A 12933-nucleotide genomic window follows, 5' to 3' on the forward strand; every position below is an offset into this window, starting at 1 on the left:
GTGGGGTGCGGCAGGCTGGGAAGAGAAGAGCAAGTTCAAAGATATACAGTTGGATTGCTGTTCTCTCTCTCTGGCCTACAAGCAAAAGCGTGGCCCTGGCTTTAAGTATGCCTCCAACCTGCCCGGCTCCTTGCTCAAGGAGCAGAAGATGAACCGGGACAACAAGGAAGGGCAGGAGCCAGCCAAGCGGAGGAGTGAGTGTGAAGAGGCTCCCCGACGCAGGTCAGACGAACACCCCAAGAAGGTGCCCACAGATGGCATCCTACGCCGAAAGTCTGATGATGTGCACTTGAGGAGGAAGCGGAAATATGAGAAGCCCCAAGAGCTGAGTGGACGCAAGCGAGTAAGAACTGGGAGGCCCTGGGCAGCAGAAGGGTGGTGTGGCTGGTCTTAGGCGTGGGGTGTAGGGTGTGGGGTGGGGACCAGGGAAGGTTAATGGGTAAGAACTCGGGATCCTGGCCTCTTAAGAGCTGCCCTGAGCAGGTCACCCTAATCCTGAGAGCCTGGCCCCAAAGAAAGAGAAAAGCCAGCCAAGTCACTCCTCTTCCCACCTCCTTTAGGCCTCGACGCTTCAAACGTCCCCCGGTTCTTCCTCTCACCTCTCGCCGAGGCCCCCTCTAGGCAGCAGTCTCAGCCCTTGGTGGAGATCCAGTCTCACTTACTTCCAGCAGCAGGTGCTCCCATGCCCCGCCCTCCTTAGGCCTTGGGGATTTGCAAGGCCAGGCTGTCCTCTCTACTCCCCAGTACTCCTGGTGATGCTCCTGTGGCAGGCCAGTGGCTCTCTGTTGGTTGGGGAAGCTGCGGCTGGGAAGATCCTGGTGACCCAGGTTTGCTAATGGACCTTGCCGTTAGTAGCCACAAGGTGGCGCCTGGCTCCTGCCTCTCTAGGGATGCCTCCTGCCTGGTCTCCAGAGCCGGGGGTGTCCCTCAGCCATGGCGCTGCTGTTAGTGGGCAACTGCCATCTGTGGTCTGTCTCAGGTGGGAGGTCAGCGGGGTGGGGGCAATTGACCATCTTCCATTATTTCTATCATTTATTGGGAAAGCCACAGGCAGAACTATGCTGTCTGTTAGTCAAATGTGAAGGACATGACTTTGTGGGAAGATGTCCTTCTAGCCATTGCTGGAGAGACTGGGCTCAAGATGCAGCATGGTGTGGTGTGGTGTGAAGGGGACCATCTTTCTCCAGTCCAGGAACAAGCTCTGTATCCTTTCTTCCCTATGACAGCTAAAACCTGGCAAAGAAGATAAGCTTTTCAGGAAAAAGGTACCATCTTCCCCTCCCTCATGTACCTGCAGCCCACTCTCAGCTGTCAGAGCTGTAGGCAACACACCCAGGGGCCCTGTATAACCCATGATACAGGGTCGGGAAGTCTGGGGTGGGTGCTGCCCCAAACTGCATATAGGCTGATGCCAGGCCACCATCCTCACCCCCTCTCTCCTGCAGCGGCGGTCCTGGAAGAACGCGGAGGATCGGCTAGCACTGGCCAACAAGCCCCTTCGACGTTTCAAGCAGGAACCAGAGGACGATTTGCCTGAGGCGCCTCCTAAGACCCGGGAGAGTGACCAGTCACGTTCCAGCTCACCCACTGCTGGGCCCAGCACTGAGGGGGCTGAAGGCCCAGAAGAAAAGAAAAAGGTGAAAATGCGTCGAAAACGGCGCCTCCCCAACAAAGAGTTGAGCAAAGAGCTAAGCAAGGAGCTCAACCACGAGATCCAAAAAACAGAGAGTACCTTGGCCCACGAGAACCATCAGCCCATCAAGTCAGAGCCAGAGAGTGAGAACGAGGAGCCAAAGAGGCCCCTAAGCCACTGCGAGCGCCCCCACCGCTTCAGCAAAGGGCTCAACGGCACTCCTCGGGAGCTTCGCCACCCACTGGGACCTGGCCTGCGCAGCCCACCTCGTGTTATCTCCCGGCCCCCATCCTCTGCGTCCCCACCCAAGTGCATCCAGATGGAGCGTCATGTGATCCGGCCGCCACCCATCAGCCCCCCACCTGACTCACTGCCCCTGGATGATGGAGCAGCTCATGTCATGCATAGGGAGGTTTGGATGGCAGTCTTCAGCTACCTCAGCCACCAAGACCTGTGTGTCTGCATGCGGGTCTGCAGGACCTGGAACCGCTGGTGAGGGACAGTGCTATGTAGGGTTTAGGTTGTGTGGCCGCATAGATGGCTTGAGTTGCTTGTGGATGCACCCATTTGCACTTCTAATATGGAAAACTAAGGACCACATAGAGTTCCTTGTCTACACTTAGCTGAAGTTGAATGTGAGTGTGCCTATTTTTCAGTGTTCTGGTTTTAGCTGAGTTTCTGACCTTTGGTCATGAACAGGAGGATCCACTGCCTCCACAGGGGTTGTTAGGAGGTGTGTCCCGTAGAAGGCATATCGAGGCCCAGCAGATGCTTTATGGAGAGTACTTGCTGGCATCTTCTATGTAAGCATGTGGCCATCCAACAGAGGTGCCCGCCCACAAGTGGGTAAGGTGGACGCTAAATAGGTTGCAGAGGGCTGAGTCTTAAAGGAACTTCCTCCTTGCGGATGGCAGGGGAAAAAGAGTTACCATAACCAAGCAAGGGTTCTCCAGGTGAGGCACCAGCTCTGATGATGTTCCCTGGCCCATCTCCCAGGTGCTGCGATAAGCGGTTGTGGACCCGCATCGACCTGAACCACTGCAAGTCCATTACACCCCTGATGCTGAGTGGCATCATCCGGCGACAGCCTGTCTCCCTTGACCTCAGCTGGACCAATATCTCCAAGAAGCAGCTGAGTTGGCTCATCAACCGGTTGCCTGGTACGCTTTTGGTTCAAGATCCCAAATGTGCAGTAATGGTGGCCTGGATTGTGTCAGCTGATGCCTACCCTCTTTTCATCTCCTAGGGCTCCGAGACTTGGTGCTGTCCGGCTGCTCATGGATCGCTGTCTCAGCCCTCTGTAGCTCCAGTTGTCCATTGCTCCGGACCCTGGATGTCCAGTGGGTAGAAGGACTAAAGGATGCCCAGATGCGGGATCTCCTGTCCCCACCCACAGACAATAGGCCAGGTGAGTTGCCAGGCTGGGGCTGTACCCTAAGGAGTCTGTCTCATGGAGATGGAGTGACCAAGATATCCTGTTTGGTTTTGACCACCTATATCCTGCTGTTCCCTACCCCATCCCCCAACCGTGTATGTGTCATCAGCTTTCTCTGGCCTCAGTCTTTGCTGGAAGACATGGGGCAGAGTAGTCTCAGCTTGCTTTTGGGTTTGAGGGTATACTCTTAGGTCAGCTGCCTGGGCCCACCTCCCAGCCAAAGCTCAAATGGCACATGTATGAGGTGGGGTGAGTTTCTGTGCCAGCAGTGCTATTATTTTGGGATAAAATTCTGAATTTCCTTGATGAGAAAGAGAAGGAATAGCTTGAACTCAGTGCTGCTGGAATGAATTGTAGTCTCAACAACCATAGCTTGAAGACAGATTCTCCAACCGTGTTTATGAATTCTCATTTCTCTAGAGAATCTAGAGGCTGAAATTCTAGCTTAGGGTGGGTACCTTTCATGACTATGGCCTGTAGAGTACCAGAGCAGCAGCAGGACTTGACTTCCCTGTTGAGGTCAATGGGTTGCCTTCCTCCTATCTGCTCCAACAGGTCAGATGGACAATCGGAGCAAACTCCGGAACATTGTCGAACTGCGCCTAGCTGGCCTGGACATCACAGATGCCTCCCTGCGGCTCATTATCCGCCACATGCCCCTGCTCTCCAAGCTCCACCTCAGTTACTGTAACCACGTCACTGATCAGTCCATTAACCTGCTCACTGCAGTCGGCACCACCACCCGAGACTCTCTGACAGAGATCACCCTATCAGGTGAGGTGGGCCCTGTAGCTGTGGGGCAGCTGGGCACTGGATATTTATTAAGAACTACATACAGTCTGGTTCCAATGCTTAGAAACACAAATGAATGAGGCCGCCAACTCTAGAGAGGAAGTTAGTTACTATTAGAATTGTAATAATTCCAATAAAAACAAAAAAACAATGCTAACATCAGTGAAAGCATGTACCAGTGTTTCCTGAGACAAGCTCATGCCTGCAGCCAGAGTGGAAACAGCCATGGGCTGTGAGGCAGGAGCCACTGGACACGGGGTTGACCAGTGAACTAGCAGAAACCGTATTTCTGCCTGTGTTGCGTGTCTTTGTGTGCCTCTTAGGATTCTGCTATCAAGGAGCCTGTCTTAGAAATGAAATCACTACAGATAGTTCCACTGTTTATGTCTGTCACATCTTGCGGAATCCTCATTCTTTCCATTGTTCTTTGGCTGGAGTTGGTTCTGAAGGATCTGGAGCTTGGTTGCACATGGCAAGGCCACTTGTCCTCAGTCCAGTGAACAGTGTTTCCTGATAGCTCAAGATAGTCTGGATTGGGATTGTTACATTCATATGTGAGACAAAATTTGCAATTAAATAAAAGGGAGAGAGTTGTTCTTAATAAGGGATACCCTGGTCTTACTGTAATTGCATTTGATATAACTGTGTAACATTCTGTCGTTAGGATTCGTGTTACTGTTGTTTACCTGTCTTTACAGCCATATCCATTGCCACACACCAGGTGAGGCGGGAGGTTATAGACAGTTTGGGATCATTATGTGCTTTGAGTCCTTGGAAGCTATTCCTCCTCATTGTGAAGGTTTATTTAGTAGCAGGAATTTTACCACTAACAGAGGCAAAGAGCTGTGCTGAAGTGAGATTTTACCCCCATATGTACCAGCTTGGTGTTCCAAGTCCTGGCACTGTTTGCTTCTGGATAGGAACAGAGGGACCTCGGGATCAAAGGTTCCGTTTCCTTCAGGAGTGGCTTAGAGGCTCCCGGTCTGGGGGAGTGGGGGTCGGGGGTGGAAATGAGTTTTCCAGTGGGTGTTACAGTTAGCTCTTTTAAAATGAGATTGCTGGTACCAGACGATAGAGGAAACTTGGGAGTTTCAATAGCCTATGAAGATACCAAAAATGTAGCTCTTTGTCAAGCGACCATGCTAAGCCCAGCAGAGGATGAGGGCAGACACCCAAAACCAGCCAGAAGGCAAGTCCAGTGAGACACCTGGCGGCAGCTTTGCTACCCATCAGCACAGATCTTGTTCCTCCATCGCTGCCTGGCCAGCAGTCAAGCCCCAGGCGTCCAGTGGCAGTTCTTCCCCAGAATAAATGAGTCTCAGACGGTTGTGGTGGAAGAGTGGAGTGAGAGAGCAAGCCTTTATTTTCATGAATCAGGGACGACATAAACCTCGGGCAGTGGGAGGGGTTTCAAGGGTGAATGTGTTTGATTTGCTGGGGCTAGGGGTGCCAGCGATACTTAATCGATATATAAACACCACAGCCGGATCATATGAGTGGAAAGCAGTACTTAATTATCCTGTGGGTGGGGGGCAGAATCTCCAGGTGCAGTTAAAGGTCATTGGTTGAAAGGCAAGACACCAAGCTAGCTTACTTATTTATTTATTTAGTGCTCTGCCTGTATGCGTGCCTGCACACCAGAAGAGGGCATTAGATCACATTATAGATGGTTGTGAGCCACCATGTGGTTGCTGGGAGTTGAACTCAGGACCTCTAGAAGAGCAGCCCCCCGCTCTTAACCTGAGCCATCTCTCCAGCCCAACCAAGACTTATTAGCATAGGGTGGGTATCTCTAGGAATCTCCAGGTATTTGCTGAACGGATTTCTTATCAGGAAAGGCTCTTCCCTGAGGGCTATGTGACGCTCCTTAAGGGGTCTGGGGTTCTTCAGATCAGGTGAAGGGGGAACCCTGCAGAGAAAGGGCTCTATTTTATACTGAGGCTATTCAGAAACACCAGAATTTGACCTTAGAGCAGGGTCCCACACCAACCCAAGGACTCAGTTGAGACTTGAAGGATGATAGAGCTGCTAGTATCTTGTTCTAAGCTCTTAATTATAGTAAATCTTTTTCTACGTTCTAGTTGTTACGGATGTGCAGTTCAGGATGGGTGTGTGTGTGTGTGTAAATCATCTACATTTTATTTCTCCATCACAATACAGAGAGATCATACCTACATTCTTTTTTAAAAGCCCGATGGAGGCAGTAGTATCTAAATTTCAGTCCTCTGCTACACAGTAGGGGCACATGAGAACCTATCTCAAAACAAACAAAAGTTATAATGTATGTTAAGGCATAGATCTATACTTTATCTTTCCTTGTTTTGTACTTAACCCCTCATCAGTATAACTGAATTAATGGTAAAGTCCTGCACGAAGGCCATGTTCCTGTGGCTGGAGGATCTGGCACACAGCAGTTGCTGGTGAGGCCGCCTTTCATCTTTGACATACATATACATACCAGCTGCTCGGGTAGAGCAGATCTGGCCTCTTTTTGATCCCTACTCCTTCAGCTGACCACTAGACCCCTCTAAACAGTGGGCATGTGCTGCCATTTATGTTCAGATGTTTGGATACAACGTAATCATGTATTACTAATGTATCCTCCTGTCACTCTGACTCCACGTTTCCCCCTCCTTTTTTCCAGTTTTTAAAGTTGCTAATATTGACCTTATGATCTTGTACACTTTGGTCACTAATTAAGCCCAATAATGTGTTGAGTACACGTCCTTTCCTGCACGACTTTTGAGTTTTGCTAGTTAATAGTTGCCTTTGTGGATCTGTTTAGCTCTGAAACAAACTGTACAGCAAAACTGAATATCCCCTTACAAACTTACAAGTCCCATAGTCAGTTGTTTCTGCAGAACAGTGCCCCCATCCCTGGTGGTTTTGGCTTTCCCCCTTCTTCCCTTTCTATTTTCTCTGTAAGGATCATGGTTCTCCTCTGGATTGGCTGTCGGCACTGCACTGCTGCTATGCAGGGGCCTCACCTACCACCATCCCTGCTCCTGTTTCGGATGCCATCCTTCCTTGAGTGTGGGTCTCTTGTTGGATGGAATACATAAAACATTTTGTGTGTATTCGTGTTTAGTTATTAGTTGAGTATAATAAACTATTGCTTCAGAAAATGAAAGATCCCTCCCTTGGCTTCTAACTCCCACAAGTGGAGGTGAAAATTAACCTAGTGTTTTATCTTTTAATTATCTTTTATCACAGTTTTGTAGAAGTTGTCTTTCTCTCTACCTGTGGGGGTGGGGAGAGATGGAGAGAGTGAGTTGGGTCCCCTTGAGCTGCAATTACAAGAGGTGCTGGGAACAAGCTCAGCTTTTTTCCTCCAATACTCTGTGGTGTGCGTGTGCGTGCGTGCGTGCGTGCGTGCGTGCGTGCGTGCGTGCGTGTGTAAGATAATTATCAGGGAAACAGATTCCATATCTAAAGTCATAAAGAGCTTTCTCTTACATCTGTATATGCCATGTGGTGGGGAATCTAGCCACATGCTTTTGCAAGTAGGCATCCAGTTTTCCTAGCTCCATTTGTTGAAAAGACTATTTTATCATGAAAATAATTTGATGCCCCTGTCAAAAATCACTTGAGGGCTCACATATTGCCAAGCCTCCTGACCCAAGTGTGATCCTCAGGTTCCACGTGATGGGAGGAGAGAGTTGACCCTCAAAAGTACCCTCCAGGGCTAGAGGCTAAGAGCACTGTCTGCTCTTCCAGAGGTCCTGAGTTTAATTCCCAGCAACCACATGGTGGCTCACATCCATCTATATTGGCATCTGGTGCTCTCTTTTGGTGGACAGGGTCGCATGCAGGCAGAACACTGTATATATAAATATATATATATATATATATATATATATATATATATATATATATATATATAAATAAATCAGTCTTTTTTTTTTTTTAAGTACTCTCTGATTTCCATGTGTACATCACACACACAAATATTTTAAATTTTGTTTAAACTAAATAAAGGTGTGGTGGCTAGCTCACACCTTTAATTCTAGCACTGAGGATGCACTGGCAGGAAGCTACCTGGTTCTATATTGTGAGTTTCAGAACAACCAGGGCTTTGTACAGAGATGCTGTCTCCAGTAAAAATTATTAATTTATATGTATTATTACTGACTTAACCACATAACAATTTTTTAACTTGATTTTCTTCCATTAGTCTATGTGAGTCTTGATGTCAATACCACAGTTTTGATTACATTAACTTCATAATATGACTTAAAATGAAGTATGAATCTTTTCAGACAATTTAGAGTCCATTACTAAATTTTAGAATGGACTTTTCTATTTTAGAAAAACTACTGGGGATTCACATCTTTGACAGTAGTAATATCTTAATATTTTGTCTTCTAATCCATGAACTTGGAATGTTTTCCCACTTAAATTTTTTGTTTTAGTAGTTTTTACCATTTCTAGTAGACAAGTCTCATTCCATTCAATTTACTCCTTTTGGGTTCTTTTGTGCATGGGCTTGTAATTTTTTTTCATTGCTCTCATTTAGAAACGGAGCTGTTTTTACTGTTTTAAAAAAAGCCAAGGAAAGCCATCTTTAATTTATCATGAGTACCGATTGTCTGCCAACTTCACATTTTGAATTCTTGCTTAGATATATGTTACATACATGTGATATGTGTGTTCCCGGTGCCTGCAGAAATCAGAAAAGGTGTCAGATCCCCTGGAACTGGCATTATAGATGACTGAGTTCTGGGAACCTAATCCAGGTCCTCTTAACCACTGAGCATCTCTGCAGCCCCCATCTTTATATTGTGAATATTTTCAAATGCATAGGGTAATAACAGATAGTGCAGGGAACATGCTTGCTTTAGTTGTGTGTAACAGTTAGAGCCATCATAAGATCACATGTTAAATTAAAGGGGGAGCCGGGTGGTGGTAGTGCACGCCTTTAATCCCAGCACTTGGGAGGTCAGTGACAGCCAAGGCTAACACAGAGAGACCCTTTCTCAAAAAAACAAAAAAAGAGTTAAAAGGAACCAGAGTACTCTGACTGTCCAGTGAAACTGAAGATGAAAGATGAGAAAACTGACACACACAAAAGATGCTTCTAAATATATCCTCTCTCCCTTTCCAAGGGCTGTTACTCTTTCCTAGTTAGTTAGCCTCTCGGATGTTCCCCCAAGATACAAAGGTCAATTTTAAGTATAAATGGGATAGGAATTTTGCCAGTGTTGGGGGCAAGGGGAGAGAAACCCACTCATTTCTATGTTGTTCCTCATTTTTCACTGTGACATGTGAGGCCCCATGCTGACTAGCCCTTGTCCTCTTCCTTTGGGGCCAGAGTAGAGCTCAGTGATGCTTGCATTCTATTCCAAGACCACAAACAAAAGCAAAACCCCACGGTTACCTTTAGAAGGCAAGAGAAGCTTATGATACTGGCTTCTAAGAAGTCTTGTTTTCTCTTATTCGGTTTATTTTTAAATGTTTACCATTCAGCATTAGTGAGTTACACGATATTTAGCTGATTCTCCATCCAATTTTTGTTTCCTGTGAAATCCAGTTTTAGGTAGGCCAGAAGTTTGAATAAGGTAATTTTCCTTGGTAATAATTTCCTTGGTAATAATTGCACTTGGTCTCCCTGCTATGAAAAAACCGTTTGTTGACTGTCTCTGGGTAAGTTCACTGTCGTGGAACCGCTGGTTACAGAGTGCATGCACTGGACAGAATGAATGGCTTGTTTTCCCCGTGTTCCCTTCCATGCTAGGAACCTTCTTAGAATGCACCTAGACGCCTCTAACTTAACCTTCTCCTTCTAACAGCTATTACACCCAGCCCCATCTTTAGAGTACATCTCCTTCCTCTCAAGCCTCACCTCCATCACCATATGTGGAGTTGGGGTCCCATATCTAGACAGAGGAGCCTCACAGCTCCTGTCGCTCCCTTGGCAGCTCTCACCGGGAGGACTTTGCCATCCAGGTGGCACACTGATCTGACTTGAGGCCATTAGGAATGCATGCTTGTCCTGGCACTTACCTTTTTACACCAGTGTGACCAGTATTTCCAGATGACTTTTTCCAAGTTAATGTTTGGGCAAGCAGCATTGCCCTCTTTGAATCACTTTCAGCCAGTGTTCCCTAGCTCTTATTTAAACAACACAAAATCTTGCACCTGGAGCTTCAAAGACCTTTCTTCTGTCCCAGGAAATTGGAAGGGAAGACCTTTCTGCGCAGCCTCTTGTCCTTTTTGTACACTAAACTTCTTTATAGCCTAGTCCCTCACACCTTCCACAGACAGGTACTCCCTGCTGATGGATGATCCCTATGACAGCCTGATAGCCAGCCCCCTATGAACGAATGTAATGAGGATTTAAAAAAAAAAAAAAACAGAACAAAAAACAATACCTGTTCACTATAGGGCTTAACATGACATAGCAAGAAGTAAAAAATAAAGAAAGTATGAAATGTGCTTTTTTTATACCAGCAAAATCTATCCTCTATAAAGCAAATCAAATGCTGAGTTTTAAGGGAATGACTTGTTAAAAGTGGTTGTATGTGGGCATCCCCATTTGCATCTTTGACTTTTGCAACAAGATTTATAAAGCAAGTTAGCAGAGCTAGGTATGGTGGTGCACACCTTGAATCCCAGCATTTGGGAGGCCGAGGCAGAGAGATCTTGTGCTTTGGAGAACAGCCTGGTCTTCAAAGCCGGTTCCAGGACAACCAAGGCTATACAAAGACCCTGCCTCAAAAACAACAGCAATAACATGTTAGTGTTTTGGAAGCATCTTTGCTAGCATTCTTCTGCCTCTGTCCCCCTTCAGTCTAGCATTTGTCCGTGGCTCAGACTCAGCTTCTTGTGACTGCCTACTCCAAGTGCCTATATTCCAACTACATTTGAGAGACTGGGTTATCTTGACATGGTGTGGATTACACATCCAAGTGTAATGTTTGTAGGACTAACAGGTGTTCAGTGCCTTCGTTGCTTACTGTCACTTTGATAGTGCATGTTAAGGGTTGGCCCTGGTTTTTTATTCAAAAGTAGTAACAAACAAGTGGCTGCAGAGATGGCTCAGAGGTTAAGAGCACTGACTGAGCACTGACTGAGTTCAATTCCCAGCAACCAGATGGTGGCTCACAAGTATCTATAATGTGATCTAATGCCCTCTTCTGGCCTGCAGGTGTACATGCAGGCTGAGCACTGTATACATAATAATAAATAAAAGTGGTAATAATGATGGCAAGAAAAGGTTTCAAAATTAATACCCCTCGCTGGGCGGTGATGATGCACGCCTTTAATCCCAGCACAGGCAGGCAGATCGCTATGAGTTCGAGGCCAGCCTGGTCTACAAAGCGAGTCCAGGACAGCCAAGGCTAACAGAGAAACCCTGTCTCAAAACACACAAAAAACAAAAACAAAATTAATACCCCTCACAGGGTAACAATCACTTTTTCGTTCATTTGACTCATCCAGATCTTTTATCTTGCTTGGTCTCAGGTGAGCCCTGACTAGCATTTAAGCCAGTTGACAAGAATTCAGTTATAAAACAAAGTATTAGGGAAAAGTACAAAGACAAGTACAGAATGATGAAAGAAAACGCACAACCAGTGTCTACAGGATATGGCGGGGTTTTGTTCTGTTGTTGTTGTTGTTTTTTTTTGTGTGTGTGTGGACAAAAGCCTTTCTTTGGTCCCTTCCAGCATACTTGTCTTTGGCATAGACTTCATAGAGACATTCCATATTGGACTGGGGCTAACCTCCCTTAAAACAAAACAAAACAAAAATCTGTGGGCTGTTTCACCAATTTACTGGCGTGTGACATAGAATGCTCCCAAGTTGACCCAAGGGACCTCACTCTGATTCAGCTGTATCTACATCTACTAGGATATTTATATGAACAGAATAGTCAGATAAAGGGACAACACTTAGGCAAACCCAATTGTGCTCCTATTAGACAGGCCCCTCTACACACTGTAGCCTTTTCTGTATGACACACTTGACCTTTGTATGTTAATACGTGGTTTCTACCTGATAGAGCCTGACTTGGGGAGGGGGGTGAAACGGGGAGGAGACTGACAGTTTTACACTGTCTTCAGTGTCTTCACATTCGTCCCGAAACACTCCAAATACTTTCAAGAATACATTATTAAACTTTTCCCCACTTGGGGGACATCAAAGGCTGGACTATGCTAGAGGGCTGCATTCCATCTCCACTACTGGACCCCCTGAATTTATAGGGCTTTAGGCTGTGTCTGTTCTTCATACAGTTTTTTCTTCCCTGCAGACTGCAATAAGGTCACTGACCAGTGCCTGTCCTTCTTCAAACGCTGTGGAAATATCTGTCATATCGACCTGAGGTACTGCAAGCAAGTCACCAAGGAAGGCTGTGAGCAGTTCATAGCCGAAATGTCTGTGAGTGTCCAATTTGGGCAAGTGGAAGAAAAACTTCTGCAAAAACTAAGTTAGTTCCAGGACAAGTATGTAAATATGAAGGGGAGGGGAAAGACTGCAAAAACAGGTGGGCTTCTATTCCCTTTGGGATCTGGAACAAAAGACTACAGGACACAGCTCTGTTTTGCAAGTCTTGCCAAAGGAGAAGCCGTTCAACCACCCATTTGGGAATAAGTGAGCCAGATGTTTTCCTCTGCTCTTTCTGCATCGTAACTGCACTGCTTTCTGGACCATTTCTTAAGGCGGCTTTTAGAAGACATTCCAGTTGGAAAGGGAGCTTTGGAGAAATCCTCTTAGAAGCCTGAGCTAGTATTTTTGTTGGTAGTTTTTGTTTGGGGCACCTTGTTCCTTGCAATGCTGAGGCTTCTGGTGTCAACATGGAGTGGACCACACACACCATCTGCAGCCGTCTTGACACATTTTGTTTAGTTGGTTTTGTTACATCTTACATTATGCAGAACTATTTTTGTATAAATTGTTTAAAAATTATTTATGCAAGATTTGAATGCATACCAGTGTTTTTATTATTTAGATTGCCAACTTTCCTTCAGGTAGGACAAAACTTAACCTGTACTTCATCAACAGATGTGACCAGGTGTGGCAGGGGCTATGACCTTCCACTTAATAGCATGTTTAACTGGATGTTGAGAGCCCA

The 12933-nt window shown here is 46.4% G+C and overlaps 1 protein-coding gene across 13 annotated transcripts in view; it reads left to right on the forward strand.

Annotated features, from left to right (window-relative positions):
• The window catches only part of Kdm2b (lysine demethylase 2B), a 123231-nt gene extending 110904 nt beyond the window's left edge, over positions 1–12327 (forward strand). For 10 of the 13 annotated variants that reach the window (XM_051161512.1, XM_051161513.1, XM_051161510.1 and 7 more), the window contains 8 exons: positions 83–343; positions 561–674; positions 1227–1265; positions 1446–2125; positions 2630–2793; positions 2880–3041; positions 3624–3842; positions 12112–12327. In XM_051161512.1, coding sequence (XP_051017469.1) covers positions 83–343; positions 561–674; positions 1227–1265; positions 1446–2125; positions 2630–2793; positions 2880–3041; positions 3624–3842; positions 12112–12293 — 1821 coding nt within the window. In that variant the 3' untranslated portion in view covers positions 12294–12327. The remainder of the gene's footprint in view (positions 1–82; positions 344–560; positions 675–1226; positions 1266–1445; positions 2126–2629; positions 2794–2879; positions 3042–3623; positions 3843–12111) is intronic. The other 3 variants (XM_051161514.1, XM_051161511.1, XM_051161523.1) reach the window with 1 other exon arrangement.
• Positions 12328–12933: the final 606 nt, after the last annotated feature.

The sequence above is a fragment of the Acomys russatus genome, chromosome 19 (assembly GCF_903995435.1).
Source record: "Acomys russatus chromosome 19, mAcoRus1.1, whole genome shotgun sequence".
Classification (NCBI taxonomy): domain Eukaryota; kingdom Metazoa; phylum Chordata; class Mammalia; order Rodentia; family Muridae; genus Acomys; species Acomys russatus.